Here is a 16,453-nt window from a genome sequence, read left to right as displayed (position 1 = left end):
AAAATCACTCCTGTGTACTTAAGAATTGAAGGCGCATAACAATACTACCCTTTTAAAAGTAAAATTGTCAGTCCATGACAAATGTTTTTCCATTTCAGCAATGTTCCAAGATTCCTGATTTTCAAAATATTGTTTCTTAGAAATCAAGCATACATATTACATTCCAAAAAAGAAAGGGAGGGGAGGGGGGGCATCAGGGTTTCTTGAGCCTGGACCTAAGTCTTCCAGCAATGCTGTCTGAGCAAGGCCTGGATGAAGAACCAGGTGGCTTCATGGTAGATGAACACTCAACTTTTTCAACCTGATCTTGTACATCAGAGAAAAGCAATGATCTCTTTGCTGAAACTTCAGCTACATGACTCTCAGTTTCAGCTACGGGCTTCAGTGATTCAACACGAGTCTCTTTGACCTCAAGAGACTCATTGAATGGTACATGATTCAGCAACGATCTTTTTGTCAAAACTTCATCTCCATCGCTCTCAGTATTAGCTAGAGGCTTCATTAATCCAACAGGAATCTCTTTGACCTCTACATCAGAGAACGGTAGTGTCCTTTTTGCTGAAATCGAGTTGGAATCTGCACTTTTCTCCACATCTTTATCAGCGCGCCGGGTTTGGATGAGGTAATGTGCAACTGATTTGTAACCCAATGCTGATATCTAAAATATGGAGAAAATTGAGCTTAGCTCCAACTAAACCCTTGGAAAAACAAATTAAAACCAAATTTTGCCTGAGAATTAGGAGCAACCTTTCTATATAGAGAGCCAGTGGGGGCCCATCCTTTTGCTTGACGACATAAGCTACAATTGCAAATTCCACGACAAGCTGGGCATTTCCAATTTGGATTCTGCAATGCTTCAAGTACATGCTCGCCATATCTACAAAAAGTATAAGATAAAGCCAGCATCAGGTTAGATTAAAGGTACAGTCCCATATAGGGCATCATAAATTGCTGGGCAGGTCTCGTTCAAATCAAACCAAGCAACAAAACAGATCACGAGGAATGCTTTAACAATATTTAATGCAATAATAATACAGCAAATTTACAAGATATAGAAACTCTCTTGGCCTATATATAAGTAACTTCATATTGATTCCAAAGAATAATCTTAGGATTTGTCAGATAAGGTTCCATCATAATAAATCATGCACCATAAATCCTAAATAGGCAGTTTCATTGTTAATAAACAAGATGACCAACAAAAACAATGTTAGATCAACTAGAAAGCATACCTCATATACAAGCAATCTCCACAAAACTGCCCCTGGACCAAGTTGCATGTGTTACAGCGGGTACGATAACCAAGTGTTTTTTGCCTGCAGAACAGTAATTTCATGTAGCAAGCAAGTTCCATAAGAAAAAAATAGCAACAGAATAGAAATCAGACAAATAGATGGACCAGATAACGAAATTCATGGTAACAATGTTATCATGGACTCATAGCAAAACATGTAAAACCCTGATAACTTATTCATCACTTGGATATTCCAGATGAAGCAACAAGCATTACATACCAAAAAAAAAAAAAAAAAAAAAAAACAGCTAACAAGTGTGCACTACATAAAAGAAAAGGATAACACTATTGACACAATCAATAACTAGCAAAAGCAGCACATCATCATGGTAGAAAATGCACCTTTAAAACCACTGGAAACTCATTAAACAATTTCATAGAAACAAATTACTCCATTTCAGTTGCATATGGAGAATGAAGTCATGAACTAACCTGCACTGATGGCATGTCTTCCCTTGTACGGAATCATAAATCCGTTTTCCATCTTTCCCAACACCATCCACGAACAGAGTCCAACTCTTATCAGTATTACCCAACAGCTTCTCGTGTTCTTCAGTGTACACCTCAGGCTTCGAACCCTCCTGGATCACAACCTTCGGACGATCCCGAAACTCAGATTTCTTCACAGGCTCCTCAGAGTAACTAACAGGAGTCACATTCTGCAATCTGTAAAACACAATAAGTTACATGCAGGAAAACTAGAAAGGACGAATCATATATAAGAAAGATCAGATTTTGATGCCAAAAGGAGATGCAAAAGATCACAAAACTTGAAAGCCATGTTTCATTTCGGGGAAGGAGAACCTGGAGGAACGGCGAACAGGACCGGGTAGGGGGAAAGTAGGAGGGGTTTTGGGGGTGTAGGATCGAGTGCGCTTAGAAGGAAGGTTAGAGGATTTGAGCTTGAGGGAGAGATCCAAGATACCAAGCTTTCCCAATCTCTCTTGGTTTTCTCGGATTCTTTGCTCCCTGCTGAGCTCATACTCCAACATTTGGTGTTGGTGATCATGGCTCGCAGGACTATTGGTGACAGTGGAAGCACGAGACGAATCCGGTTCGCGGTTTCTCTTCCTGAGAGCGGGCATTGCCGAGAGTTGGAACTTGGAAGATGGAAGGGTGTTTTTCAGAATTTGAGTTTTTTCTAACGTTCGATTTTGGTGAGTTGGCTCTGTCCTCTGTAAAAGAGAGAAAAGTACCGAGAGGTTGGAGCCCTCCATTTTTTTTTTCTAAAGGCTTTTTTTTTTAGGCCTGGTACCTATACAAGTCTTTTTTACTTACAACTTATACAAATTGGTCCAAATAAAAAAAAATACGCGCACCACTCTTTCAAAATCGAGCGTCCAACGCGCCTTAATCACCCTTCCACAACACGTTCATTATGCCGTACTCTTATCTCCATAAAAAATTACCAGAAAAAACGAAGAAACATTATTCAAGATACTATTTTACTGTTCTTCTAGGTTTTTTTTCTAGATTGTCTCTGTCATGTGTCTCATCCTTAACCAGCAAAATATTAAAAGATTTCAAGAAGAAATATACTGTCTCCCCCATATTTTGGGTGTATTTCTTAAATCCTTTGGGTGTATTTCTGTAATCCTTTGGGTGTATTTCTGTAACCGTTTGGGTGTATTTCTGTAATTCTTTATGTAACTGTTTAGGTGTATTTTTGTAATCGTTTTGGTGTATTTCTGTAATCGTTTGAGTGTATTTCTGAAGTTCCATTATCTTCAAAACAATTTCGAAACTTAATTTCAAAAACCATGAAAATCGAAAAAAATACGAAGCAAGAAGGAGATCCAACAAATTTAGTAAGAAATTCGAAAAAAGAAACGAAATCTTTTAAAAGATGGAAGATATATATTTGCGCGTTAATTAATTTGAATTGATTTAAAAGTCTGCTAAAGAGGTACGTAATATAAGCAACGCGTTTAGTGGGTTTTATTCTCTTGAAGCTTGTAAAGCTTGTAAGCGCAAAACACTTGTACGTAGAGATTAATCTTTTTTTTTGTGTCTATCTTCTAGAACTTTGCTATTGTCTTAGAGGAAGTTTTTGAAAATGTTTTTTTAGAAATTTTAAATATATAGAATGGCTTGACCAAAAACTATATATATATATAGAATAATGGAATCCATTGATAACATGTTAAACAAAAAGTTCATGTACATTTGTAAAATTAATTACCATGTATTTGTAATAAATATATACTATTTAATTTATTTTAATATATTTTATATAAATTATTAATTTAATAACTAATTTTTCATATATACATATCATAGTCATAATCTAAAGAGTTAAGAATTTGGTGTTTTTTTTTTTTTACTTTAACTCTCTTAATCAATATTTTAAAAACATTCTTTAGTCATATTATTTTTAGATTAGCTAAATATATATAGTTGAAATGAAAAACAAAAGTTTAAAATCTCTAATAGTTTTTTAATTTATTTATTAAAGAAAAAAATATAGTTTTTTTTATTACGAGTAATCTTGATAAATACATACTTGTTTTTTTTTTTTTTTGGTCATAATAAATACAAAAAAATTTGTTTTGGTCTTTTTTTTTTGGACCGATATGTGGTGTTTTTATTTTGTTTTTAAGACTGCATTAGCGGGCCAAGGCCCAAATTCATTGTTGTTATTCATATTTTATAATGTGTGGCTACCAAAAGCAAATTTTCAATGTGCTTTTTACCCAGACTGACAAATAAATGTTGTTGAGTTTTTTACCTATAAAAAAAAATGTTCTTTCCAAAAATCTACGTCAAGTTTTATATACGGTTTGACATCATCTATCTAAACTCTTAAGGCAAGAACGACTCATAATAATCTAGCGAGTACAAGGGAAGAAATAATTGAATATTTAATTATTTCCTCAGCTATTGAAGACAGAGGAATGTTAATTTTACGAGTTCTAGTTCAACAACGAAGTTACAATATAGTATAATATTGTAATTGGCAAATAGTCAAATAGGCACCCCTTTCTAATTGTTTCTCCATGCAAAGGAATTTGGTTATAGTTAAGGTTACCAAACAATACCTAATTAACGGTCTCATCAGCCTCTAAAACATATACGATCCAAGGCTATAACATGCTGAAAAATATGAACTTATTCATATGCTGATGACCTACCACATGACAATCCGAAACTATTCAAATTTGTACTCCTTCACACCGTATTTTAAAAATATACATATACACACACGTAATTGATCAGAGGCCAATTCAAAGTAAAGATGTTTGCAGTTTCTTTTTAATTTAGTGAAGAAATTAGAGAAGAATCTTGATTTCCTCTTGCACTTGGGGCTATTTATATATATATGGTGCTGCTTAATATGAGCTCATGCAGCATGACGAAAACCATCATGGCTTTGAATTACTATAACACCTTGGCCACTTTATTATTCTTGCTTGTTAGTAGCTATGGAACTTATGCTGCTCAGAAACAGAGCTTAGGAGCTTCTTTCATCTTTGGAGACTCATTAGTGGATGCTGGAAACAACAACTATCTTTCAACTCTTTCCAGGGCAAACATGACACCAAATGGAATTGATTTTAAGGCCTCCGGTGGAAACCCCACCGGCCGCTTCACCAACGGTAGAACCATCTCAGATATCGTAGGTATGTTTAGCTGAGACTTTCTAATTATGCTTAATGATAAATTTTAGAAACTAATTTTTAACAAACTATTATGCCTTTTAGGAGAGGAATTGGGACAACCAAACTATGCTGTCCCTTTTCTCGCACCAAATGCTACCGGGAAAGCTATACTCTCTGGAGTGAATTATGCTTCGGGAGGAGGAGGTATTCTGAATGCAACAGGAAATATATTTGTGAGTATAATAATTTAATGTGTAATTTTTCCATGCATGTTTGTGTATGTCACTCGTTAGTTATTCATAATTAAAACTTTTTTAGGTGAACAGGCTGGGAATGGATATTCAAATAGATTACTTCAACATAACAAGAAAAGAGATAGACAAGTTATTAGGCAAATCGAATGGTAGGGAGTTAATAATGAAGAGATCCATTTTCTCCATCAGCGTTGGGTCCAATGACTTCCTCAACAACTACCTTCTCCCGCTTGTGTCAGTTGGAGCCAGAGTTAATCAAAGTCCAGACGCTTTTGTCGACGAAATGATCAACCACTTTAGGATCCAACTAACTGTACGCACATTAATATATTGATGTGTTATTTCGTACATTTTTAATGCCTTCTTGTTAATTGGGCTTGGTTGTGTGGCAGAGACTATATGAAATGGATGCGAGAAAGTTTGTGGTGAGTAATGTTGGGCCAATAGGATGCATACCTTACCAAAGGGCCATAAATCAGCTGAATGAAGATGAGTGTTCGGATTTGGCTAACAAGCTTGCAGTCCAATACAATGGTCGATTGAAGGACTTGCTTGCTGAGCTAAACGACAACCTACCCGGAGCCAATTTCGTCCTTGCCAATGTTTATGATCTAGTCATGGAACTCATAACAAACTACGCCAAATATGGTAAATAAGTGACTTGTTGTTTCATATAATAATCTTAATTAATTGAATTAACTGATGGAAGATTGTGATTAGTTAGAGAGTAATATATTATATATACCAATGGATAATAGGCGATGTAACTAAATGGTTATGGAAATAGGGTTGAGGACAGGAAGCAGTGCATGCTGTGGATTTGGGGGCCAGTCGCAGTTAGCAGGGATAATTCCATGTGGGCCTACATCTAGCTTGTGCTCAGATAGGTACAAGCACGTCTTCTGGGACGCATACCATCCAAGTGAAGCTGCCAACCTAATCCTCGCCAAACAGCTCCTTGATGGAGACAATAGATACGTATCCCCCTTCAATGTTAGACAACTCTCCGCTCTTTAATCTTTCCATTTTCCTTCTACTAATAATGTAACAATATTTCTACTTTGTTACTTCACGCAACCAATTTCGTTTCCTTTCATTCATTCATTTCTACCTCAAATTATAAACAGTATGTAGTGTGTAGTAGCTCTGGACAAGATGTATGCCTGTGATTTGTTGTGTAATTTCAATATATTGATCATGTAACCGCCTTGTTTTAAGTAATTCAATTTGTGTTAGCTTTCTGTTCCATTTGACTCAGCTTTTCAGAGATAGTGATTACTGATTCGTTCCAACTTTCAAGTGGGTTACATATGGGAATGATTTCATTTTCTAGTAGGTTCATGCTCACGATTTTGTCATAAGCAGAAGCATCTTGTTCAACAACTTTTGTGACTTGCTACTTTTAAAAGTCTAACATACACTTATCACTTTGTCACTTCAATTCAATTTGAATATTTAAGGATTTTTATTTTAATGCATTAACTACTTTAACACAATATATGTGAAGACTTTTTACATTACTATATAAAATAATGATACACTAAGATTTCTTCCTTTTGTGTGTGAGAATGCATGCATAATTAAATGATTTATAAAAAAAAGCATACTTATGTTAGGAGAAAGATCCATTCACCTATTTTTGATAATAATGATAATATGACAATTAGGATTATACGCTGATCAAATAAAATCAACCCAGTTGTTACTGGTTCTAAGTTTAGGTTTATTATTTTTCATCCAATTAATTTCTAATCCTGTAAATTTGTTACTTAATAGTAATACACTCGCCTTTTTTAAAAAAAAAAAAAAAAAACTTCGTTGTTACTATTTGTTTAAAGAATTCTTCTATTAACACCGTTAGTAAGTCTATCACAGACAAGTTTATACTATTATTGGTTGTTATGAGAATGAGACAAAAAACTACTCAAAACATGCAATATTTTTAATAAAAAACTTAGTTCAATTCAATAAATTGAACAAACAACCGTATTATATTTATATGAAAAATTAATCATTAAATTAAATATGTTTGGTTTAGTAAGTAATAACTGAGTTTTAGAATGGAAGGTTTTTTTTTTTTGGTTTTATTATTATGAAAAGCTGCCTGGTTTTAAGAAGTAGTGGTGTGAAGATGATTAGATGGAAAAGAAAGAATCGAAAATGAAACACATGGGAGGTGGGAGGAGGGGAATTGATGAGGATGAGGGGATGAATGAATAATGATGTTTGTGGAGCTCAAAGAAAAGCGAGAGAGGTGTGAGTGTGACTGGAAGGGAAGCAAGCATGGAAGAAGGAGGGAATAGTACACCATGGAATTGGCCGGGAGGAAGGAGTGTCAGTGGTCAGTGATCATGGCTGACGGACCCATTTTCACCTAAACCCCACAAAACAACAACGACTGGGTCTTAAAGCACACACCCATTGGGCTCCGTCCGATGAGGATCCAAGGGTGAGGAAGTGATGCGTGTTCTGTTGGGAGCAAACAGTTTGTTTGGTAATGGGTACAGTGTAGCGGTAAATCCGGTGAGAGATTAGAGATGTAGATAGTAAGAGTAGTACGGAGGAGGAATCTGATGCGGACATGACGCGTCCGAAATCAGAGGGTAGACCCAATTATTGCTCCCCACGCTGCCCGACACTCATTATATTGTCTCTACTGTCCCCACCCACTCATTAGACCCGCCCTACCCACCTTCAAATTTTGGCTCTATCTCACCACCATTAACCCATGCACCCACTTTCCTTAGGCGCACGCTTTGGGAAAACAATCCAAATCGGATCGGATCAATTCATTATTCTAATTCCCCCCCTCCACTCTCTCTTTTGTGTTTTCTCCACTAATCATTTAAATCAAAGTTAGGTTACTTTTTCATTCTTTAATTATGCAACCAGCTCGCGGTTAGTTACAGTATCATACTAAATAATAATACTTTACTAGAAAGAATTATTTCATGTGTGCCCTTATACCTACAATGCAATAATCAAATCGTAGGCCTACCTAGCTAGTGGCTAAAGTGCAATTATTATCCTAAATTCTTGATGACAACAAAGGCCAAATTTCTATGCATGCATAAATAGCCCATCGCATTAGAAAACACGACTTAGTTAGGGGCTGTTTTTCAGGGAAGAGACGATTGGATAAGGAAAATGACAGGAGGAGGAGACATGACATTATTATAATATGCGTATAAATTAACCGTATTCATGATTAGCTTGACCATGGGGGGTTTGGTGGTAATTGGAATTGGCAGCACGTACAAGCTACAACACATAATGTCTCGTTGGATTTGCTTTTTGTTTCAATTGGCCATAGATTTACATGCCATAATTGCTTCAAAGGGCAAATGCCAAGATGATGCTTCCACCACTTCACTTTACGCACCATGCATAATTGCTAATGATCCAAAACCAAAAAGCCCAACCCCTTTATAAGAAAAGGAATAAAGGGGAAGAAAACAAATTAAAGCCAAGCAAAATTAATGATTTCATTTTGAATAGTAGTAAGAATAAGAAAGAAAGAAACATCCGAGTAACGATATTTATACACACTTTTTTTTTTGTTTGTACAAGATTGAACGTATAACGAAATTCACAATAATAAAAAAATAAAATGAGGTGAGGAGATAGGTGTGTGCACAGTGCAGGGCTATTAGCCGACCCAAGGAAGCATAAGTCTCTATCTGTAGGCGACTGAAAATGCATGTCGTGCTTCACACAACAACACTGTTAAAGCTGCATTCCACTCTGCCTCATATAACCCTCAGAAATTTTGTCTCTCATTACATTCTTCCAAACCACCCTCATTTCTTTTCTCTCTCTTGTTCCCCATAAAAACCCCCACCCTTCCCCATATGCCCAACCACACCACTCATTCCATTCTCTTCTACTGTTTCTGACTACATACTATTTCAATTTCAACTACATACTATTTCTACCTTCATCCCATTTCACAACGCCATGCCCTCCTCCGACTCCGGCGAAAGCCGTCGATCAGCCAAGCCTCACAACACCTCCCTAGCCCCACCGCCGGCCGAGCAAGAGCACCTGCCGTGCCCTCGCTGCGACTCTACTAATACCAAGTTCTGCTACTACAACAACTACAACTTCTCCCAGCCTCGCCACTTCTGCAAGTCCTGCCGCCGCTACTGGACCCACGGCGGCACTCTCCGTGACATCCCCGTCGGCGGTGGAAGCCGTAAAAACGCCAAGCGCTCTCGCACCGTTCCTTCAGCCTCCACCGCCACAACCTCCTCCTCCGGAGGTGCGGCCGTCACCTCGGTTTCTTCTGTGACCCCGCTCACCATGGTTCCCGTGGCCGGGAACAACCACCCCGGAGCACCCGTGCAGTTCGGTGGAGTAGTTGTGGATGGTGAAGCAAAGGGTAATAACGTGAGCTTGTGCGGTGGGAGCTTCACTTCGTTGCTGAGCAACACACAGCAGGGTCCTGGTGGGTTTCTGGCTCTGGGTGGGTTTGGGCTTGGTCTTGGGCCTGGCCTCGAAGATGTTGGATTTGGGATGGGGATGGGGAGAGGCGGTTGGGCTTTCCCGGGCGTGGTGGCGGACGGAGGCAGCATTGGCGGCGGTGTTGCGGGATCCGGTGTTGGGCACACGTGGCAGTTTGAAGGCGGCGATCAAGGTGGCTTTGTTTCTGGAGACTGCTTCCCTTGGCCGGGACTAGCCATTTCCACACCCGGAAATGGTCTCAAATAAAGATAAACAAAAACCTCTTTTTTGGTTTATTTTGTTTTGGTTTGATTCCCTTCAGGTTTAAATCTAGGGTTACGTACTTAATGTTTAAGGGAATCATGGTATATCTTCTACTTCGAATTAGAATCACGACTCTACTCTTTCCCCCATCCCCCCAAAAAAAATCTTTTGTATTTAACTCCTCTCCTGTTTCTCTTTATGTTAAACTTATTAGAGATAGTTAAAATGAGGTGTGTGATTGTATTGGTTTGCTTTCGGATGACCTGACCTGTGTGTGTGTATTCCCTTTGGCGTGTGTATTACGCTTTGCTAGTCTTTCTCTTCTCAGTTAATGTCTTTTGCTCTTTGATTTCTACCATTATTTTAATTTTTAAGAGATATATGCCTATAATCACTTCTTCCTAACAAGTGTATTTTATATTATAAAATATGCTACAAAATGAATTTTCTCTTTTACTAGAGTAGTTAGAAAAAGTAGCTAACCAAAGGCAAATTTAAGTGCTTAATTAAATAGTTAAAGGACCGACCTTTCATTTTGGTTGTTTTTACTGTAAAAACATTTTGCGATAATGGGCGATCTCCATGCATTAAAAAGCTTTAGCTAATCTAATTATTGGCAAGTTGCTTCTATAGTAAACTAGTATTCATAATCCATCTAGTCATTATAAAGAGATTATTATTCATGAGCTTAATTGTTTGTACTAATTATGAAATAAATTTCTGGCGCTAGGCAGAATGAGAATGTTGTAGGAAATAAATTTCAGGTGAGTCTCTACCCTCTTTAATATAATTTCAGAGCTGTGTTTTTGTTCCCTATTGGAAAGACACGAATAGTATGTTATGTGACTATGTGAGGAAAGTCGTGGTTCTCCATACATGTAGGGCAGTAGGAGTATGTGTTACCATTGTACGTTGCAACCTGAATTTAATCTCTTTACTCTTGCTGTGCATCATATTTACTTTGGTTATATTGTATTCAATTTGGAGAATTCGAGACTTAGCTTTACCATTTAGTTTAACTAAACATATCAAAGACTCAAGGTCCACTCTTTCTCTTTGGAGGGTATTATTGATCAACTAGTACAATTTTCAGAACACTCTGGAAGAATTGGAATAATTTACCCAAAGTGCTTTATTTTATTTATTTAAATTGAATTAGAGCAACTGTATATACAAGTTAAAATCTTAGCTTACATAAAAAATGGTTATATTGACATTGACAACTGGATTTTCCATGCAATTGCATAATACTGGTGTTGTTTACTGTACAGTGGATGGAGCTAATTCCACTCGGCCGCCATTCTTCTTGTGTTTCTACATACTGTACTACATTTTTCTCAAAGATGGGATGTGATTGCTTCGATAATCGTTTCGCACATGAAAATGTTCATTTTGTGGGGCTCACCTGCCTTGTCAAATTTAGTCTTCACAATCAATCAATCACATTATCTACTGAATAAATTAGCATTTCTTTTTTTTTTTTTCGGAAATAAAGCACACAAAGAGGAGAAGAATAGGAAATAAAAAGAAATGAGTTTAAATGGGCTACTTAGGGCCGAAAGAAGAAGGCCTGCTTTCTGAGAGAGCGTAAATGGGCTTGATATTTTGATGGGCCGCCGTAGCATTTAAATTTGAAAACCCGTGTAAGACTCCGGGCGTGGGGTGCTGGGCGCGGGACGCGACAACTGAGAATGCAAAAGGGAAAGGACTGTTGAGCCCCAACTGAGGGTGCGTATGCAAATGAGCAAATCCCAAATTGAAACTCAAAAGTTTGATAACACAAGAGAAGTAATTCAGAATCAATTAGAGTTTCCCTCCCCTCTCAAAATTCCGGAACCAAGGCTCTCTAACTTTGAAGGCCTCAACACTCAATCTAATTCCTCTTTCTAGGGTTTAAGCAGGGCTTCTCAGCAATTCGATAGCACCTACCACAATGTCATTTTCCTTGTTTTCAACGCCGCAGCAACAGCAATCGCCTTTCCAGCAGAGTAGCATGTTTCAGCAGCCGCAACAGCAGCAGCTCCAACTTCAATTTCAGCAGCAGCAGCAGCAGCAGCAACAACAACAACAACAACTACAACTGCAGCAGCAGCAGCAGCAACAGCAACAGCAACAGCAGTTGTTTCTGTTCACCAATGATAAAACTCCCGCTACTTACAGTACCAACTGGTCCGATCTACACCCTGATTCCCAGAAGTTTCTCCTTCAGATCGAGTATGTCCTACTTTCCCTACAAGTCTGGAGTCTTTTCCGGGTTGCTATGTGCTTCTTGTTTGAAATATTTTAGTAGTATTAACTGTAATTTGTTACTTAAGGGAGCGGATATTGGAGTATCGGGACGAAAGCCAGAGGCTTGATCAATGTAGTCGTCTTTATGATTCTTCTGTTTCCAATGATGGGTTTGAGCTTGATGCAAGCCACATTGTTCAGGTTCTCTTTTTTCTTTCTCGTTTATGTTCCTTCTTTATCCTATCCATTCCCCTATTGTTATTGTATACTTTTAGCTGTTCTAGAAAGGCAGTGCATTTCTTACGAAGAAGAGGGGAAAGGAGGAGTATTGAATATGGATTAATGTTAAGTGTTTTTAAGTTAAGGCATGCTTGGTTTGCTAGTATTTTATATGTTACAGATGTTGCGGGTACATGGTGATGTTGCATTATATGAGACACAATATTCAAGGGATACTTTCAAATATGGTAGAGTCTCGTGTTATCTGCTTTAACCAAGTGTACAGAAAGCCTTGAGAGGCCACAGTAAGGAGAGTATATTAGATGAAGAGCAGTCCATTAGCTAGAAGTAGAGGAAGACCTAGAAAAACAAAGGTCAAACTGTTAAAACAAATAGATTTTGATGGTTTGAGTGCAAAAATAAACAGGACGCTATTTAGGTGTTCTGCTGACAATTAACACAGACTCTACGGGAAATATAGATATCTCTGCTATGTTAGTTAGATTTAAAGTAGGAAAAATGTTGCAAAATTGGTTACCAATTGAGACTTGCCAATATGTGGTTTGCTCTGTTCTTCTATAATAAAGGAAGCATATAAATTTTGTCTAGTTTGTGTAGGCAGGGCATATACTTGAATAACACAAGTGGTTTGTGAACTTTCAATGTATTTTCTTGATCCTAAAAGCAGCGTCAAGTCATTAGTGTTCGTAATTCATCTTAGACTCAGCATATAATCTTATTCTTATTGAAGCTTTTCTGGAAATTCGCAAGCCTATTTTATCAGTGCTGAATTAAGAATTCAGGATTTTTATGATCTTAGAAGGTAACTTTGAGATCCAAACACCAAGTATCCTATTCTTGATTACTTTTGATGCTCAGGCTTTAAAGTGATCTACTCTCGAAAGAATATAGGATAGGCAATGAGTATTGGAGGGAAAAAGAGAGAAGTTGGGGTGCTATCTATTGTAAGAAGATGCTGTAATCTTCCCTTAGCAGCTTAGAAATGTGTGGAAGACCTGAGGAGGACCCAACAAGGAGATTGGATCAAGTAGTGGATAGTCCAATATAAGAGATATATGGAGATCTAGAAAAATCACAGATCAACTATTGAAAGATATTTAGATGATAATAGTTGAATATAAATATGTTTTATCATAAAACACTGTGGCATCATTTGATCCATATACTTGAACCTGCTTAGCGGGACATGACTTAGTTGTTGTTGCTGCATTCTTGAAAGTTGAAACAATAGCTATTTACTTTGTCATTTGACAGGAACTTGGTGGAATCAGCACTGGTATGGAAAGACAGAAAACTGTGCTGCTGGAATTGATGTCTGTTGTCAAGGATATGTTACGCAACACTGAGGTAGCTGTTCGTTCCTTTATGATGCTACGTCCAAGGTTTCTTCATCCCAGTGGGGGAGCATCAAGTGCCACTGCCCCATCACAGACTGCTGGTGCAACTGCATCATCTGGTCCAAGTAGCCAACCAACTGCTACATCTATAGTGCCTGTTTTTGACTTCTATAGTGGTCTTCCAAAGAAACCGTCACCCTTTTTACAGCAAACAGTTTTAAGATTTGAGAAGTATCTTGGTGAATGTCATCAGTGGATTGAAGAATTGGAGCAGCTTATTCTTTTGGACTCTGAGAGAAATGGTTCCTCTAATGGATCCTCGTTGTTGCAATCTCTTCCCAAAGTCATGACAAATGTGCATGATTTTTTTGTTCATGTGGCTGCAAAGGTAAAGAGAAAAAAAATATAGCCCTTTTAGTTCTTACCTGATTTTACAACATACTATGTAGTTTTCATCATGTGGCATTGTGGCTAAGTTGCATAAACAAAACATTTCATCATCTGTTATTTTTGGAATAACTGTCCATTCTTCATATGGTGTCATGGTGATTCTATACTCAATCCCATGCTATTTTTTTCCCTTATTGTAATGAACAAAGGACAGTAACTGGTATACTAGAGAGTATTATTCATGTATGCCCCTTTGCTAAAAAATTTCTTACATAGAATTACTGCTGTCACTGCTAGATGTTATTGTCCAGTTCTCTTCTACATTAGTAATAACAGGTTTTAATTACTTAGGTCGAGAGCATTCATCAATATATTGAATCTATGAAATCAGCATATCTAGCTGATCAACGCCGACGGGGGGAGGTGAATGATCCATTTTTAGAGGCTGACCGGCGAGAAACTGCAAGACAAGAAGCCGCCTCAAAAAGAGTTCACCCGACGTTGCATTTACCTGCAAATTCACAGCCCTCAACTCAAGTTGCAGGGTTGTTTTCTAGTTCAGGAACTCAAGGAGCATTGGCTGCCCCACAGACATCCACAGCAACTACATCATCATCAGGAAGTGGACTCTCTCTTTTTAGTACACCTTCTTCTGCTCCATCATCTTCTATGTCATCGTCTTTGTTTGCAACCCCATCAACTCCTGCCCTAGGGTCTTCTTGGTTTGGATCATCTACTGCTACACCTCAAACCTCACTTTTTGGTTCTACATCCTCCTTACCTGGTCCTGCTTCAACTCCTTCTTTGTTTAGTAATACTGCTCCCTTGTTTAGTTCAACTCCAGCTGGAAATTCGCTCTTCTCAAGTTCATTCGTGTCAGGTACCTTCTTGAGTTATTGTTCTTTTAAATTTATTTAACAATCACAATTGTATTTTGAGGGCTGTTGCAAGACAACAAAAGACAGCTGAAATTTACATGTTTAACCAAAGTAACACCAGTTGACCAAAACCTGTAAAAAGGAAATTATTCATCCTAGTAGTTCATTCCAACCAAATAAATAATAATTGCCATTTTTGGATCTGTAATCTTTTGTATTTTGGATAGTTTTTGTTTAGTTTATGTCACCAGTATTATCTTTCGGATTTCTTCGCATTTGATTCAAGTTAGGTGGCCTACTATGGAGATAACTTGATAAAGCTTTTCAAGGACCTTTTTTTAGGTGGCCTACTACGGAGAATAAGTGTCAAATCACTTGAATCAGTGACAGTTTGGTACATTCAATGATTTCATTGAAGCTGGCGAATTGTTTTCTGCCTGTTTTGGATACATTTCTCAAGTTTTCTTTTATGTAATGGAACAACTGTATGCTTATGGTTAAAAATTTCTATAATTGTGATAGTACCAGTTCTGGAGAAGCATTTCTTGCTTGCAATTAGGTTTTTGAAATCACGAAATGGAGCATTGTTGAATTTAAGCTTTTTCTTTTCCCATTTCATTGTTTCTTCTCTTATGCTTTGTGTTGGGGTGAAGTTTTATTCGGATTTCTCATTCCTGTGTTCACACAACATTAACCATTTATTCCTTCCTATTCAGGTGCTGCAACAGGATCCGGTGCGAGCTTTGGAGGATCTGTAAGTAAATTTTATCCTTTCTACTCTTTCTAGATTAAGTCTGATTATGAATCTAAAAAATTCCTAATATCGGGTACTTTCTGTGTTGACAGAGTCAAGTATTGTAGTTTTCTTCCAAATTTGCGATTTATCTGTTTTGCAGTTTCTTGAATCTTCTAAGTCTTTTCTTTTTGTTTCCCTGTGATCTTGTAGAAAAATCCGCGGCCGAAAACCCGACCTGCTCGCCGCTAATAAAAGCGAGCTGAGATCATAAAGTTGATGATACCCTTTACTGCATCCAAGCATGCGATGTTCTGCATGAAGCATGGTTTTTCTTGTTAGGTCTGGTCCTAAAATGGTCATCTCTGAATCTGGTGATGTGGGAAAATGGATACTGCTGTGAGGGCGCTGGTAGATGTTGATGTATTCACTTCTGGATTCTTGGTCGTTTTGATTCATTGAGTTCTTCCATTAGGCTTTCAGTGAGTCACTGTTGGCTCCATTTCATTTAACGTTGTAGATTAATTGTAGGTTAGATGATTTTGATTGCCAAATTCTCATGAATTGTAGCAAGCCTGTCGATCATAAATGGTTCGCTGTTGTAAAAGATATCAATTGCCATTAACTAAGCAGTTTGTTTGGACACAACGTGGAGTAGTTGACCCTTTTCCTTTTTCCTTGAATACTTTTGGTTATTATTATTATTAATTTATTACTCATTATACTCAAATTTCCAAGTGCCACAACTCAGTTATGTATTAGTGTAACAAAAAATGTGCAGTTAAGAATAAC

At 37.5% G+C, this 16,453-nt stretch overlaps 4 protein-coding genes across 4 annotated transcripts; 3 read left to right on the top strand and 1 right to left on the bottom strand.

The window, feature by feature from the left end:
• Positions 1 to 50: 50 nt before the first annotated feature.
• Positions 51 to 2,485, bottom strand: LOC112748799 (uncharacterized). Its single transcript, XM_025797041.2, has 5 exons — positions 2,099 to 2,485; positions 1,727 to 1,960; positions 1,233 to 1,316; positions 748 to 877; positions 51 to 658 (listed from the first exon to the last, which is right to left on the bottom strand). The coding sequence occupies exons 1-5, from the start codon at positions 2,377 to 2,379 to the stop codon at positions 194 to 196; spliced, it is 1,194 nt and encodes a 397-aa protein (XP_025652826.1). The 5' UTR covers positions 2,380 to 2,485; the 3' UTR covers positions 51 to 193.
• Positions 2,486 to 4,290: 1,805 nt separating this feature from the next.
• On the top strand, positions 4,291 to 6,395 carry LOC112748793 (GDSL esterase/lipase At2g23540). Its single transcript, XM_025797036.3, has 5 exons — positions 4,291 to 4,914; positions 4,996 to 5,126; positions 5,212 to 5,460; positions 5,540 to 5,795; positions 5,935 to 6,395. The coding sequence occupies exons 1-5, from the start codon at positions 4,614 to 4,616 to the stop codon at positions 6,162 to 6,164; spliced, it is 1,167 nt and encodes a 388-aa protein (XP_025652821.1). The 5' UTR covers positions 4,291 to 4,613; the 3' UTR covers positions 6,165 to 6,395.
• A 2,215-nt stretch (positions 6,396 to 8,610) lies between these two features.
• On the top strand, positions 8,611 to 10,186 carry LOC112748790 (dof zinc finger protein DOF3.4). Its single transcript, XM_025797033.3, has one exon. It carries the CDS (start codon positions 9,105 to 9,107, stop codon positions 9,855 to 9,857), a length of 753 nt encoding a protein of 250 aa, XP_025652818.1. The 5' UTR covers positions 8,611 to 9,104; the 3' UTR covers positions 9,858 to 10,186.
• A 1,141-nt stretch (positions 10,187 to 11,327) lies between these two features.
• On the top strand, positions 11,328 to 16,309 carry LOC112748788 (nuclear pore complex protein NUP58). The gene is made up of 6 exons (XM_025797030.3): positions 11,328 to 12,068; positions 12,170 to 12,284; positions 13,578 to 14,048; positions 14,402 to 14,930; positions 15,645 to 15,682; positions 15,875 to 16,309. The coding sequence occupies exons 1-6, from the start codon at positions 11,788 to 11,790 to the stop codon at positions 15,911 to 15,913; spliced, it is 1,473 nt and encodes a 490-aa protein (XP_025652815.1). The 5' UTR covers positions 11,328 to 11,787; the 3' UTR covers positions 15,914 to 16,309.
• Positions 16,310 to 16,453: the final 144 nt, after the last annotated feature.

Source organism: Arachis hypogaea, chromosome 15 (genome assembly GCF_003086295.3).
Source record: "Arachis hypogaea cultivar Tifrunner chromosome 15, arahy.Tifrunner.gnm2.J5K5, whole genome shotgun sequence".
Lineage (NCBI taxonomy): Eukaryota > Viridiplantae > Streptophyta > Magnoliopsida > Fabales > Fabaceae > Arachis > Arachis hypogaea.
This window is presented reverse-complemented; position numbering and strand designations above follow the sequence as displayed.

Bases quoted from the DNA above. Each gene is read 5' to 3' on its own strand.
- LOC112748799 (XM_025797041.2), bottom strand. From the start codon at position 2,379: ATGCCCGCTCTCAGGAAGAGAAACCGCGAACCGGATTCGTCTCGTGCT. The intron at 1,317-1,726 runs GTTAGTTCATGA...ACTGTTCTGCAG, and splicing joins AAGACATGCCATCAGTGCAG to GCAAAAAACACTTGGTTATC. The intron at 878-1,232 runs GTATGCTTTCTA...TACTTTTTGTAG, and splicing joins GGAGATTGCTTGTATATGAG to ATATGGCGAGCATGTACTTG.
- LOC112748793 (XM_025797036.3), top strand. From the start codon at position 4,614: ATGGTGCTGCTTAATATGAGCTCATGCAGCATGACGAAAACCATCATG. The intron at 4,915-4,995 runs GTATGTTTAGCT...TATGCCTTTTAG, and splicing joins AACCATCTCAGATATCGTAG to GAGAGGAATTGGGACAACCA. The intron at 5,796-5,934 runs GTAAATAAGTGA...TTATGGAAATAG, and splicing joins AACAAACTACGCCAAATATG to GGTTGAGGACAGGAAGCAGT.
- LOC112748790 (XM_025797033.3), top strand. From the start codon at position 9,105: ATGCCCTCCTCCGACTCCGGCGAAAGCCGTCGATCAGCCAAGCCTCAC.
- LOC112748788 (XM_025797030.3), top strand. From the start codon at position 11,788: ATGTCATTTTCCTTGTTTTCAACGCCGCAGCAACAGCAATCGCCTTTC. The intron at 12,285-13,577 runs GTTCTCTTTTTT...GTCATTTGACAG, and splicing joins ATGCAAGCCACATTGTTCAG to GAACTTGGTGGAATCAGCAC. The intron at 14,931-15,644 runs GTACCTTCTTGA...CTTCCTATTCAG, and splicing joins CTCAAGTTCATTCGTGTCAG to GTGCTGCAACAGGATCCGGT.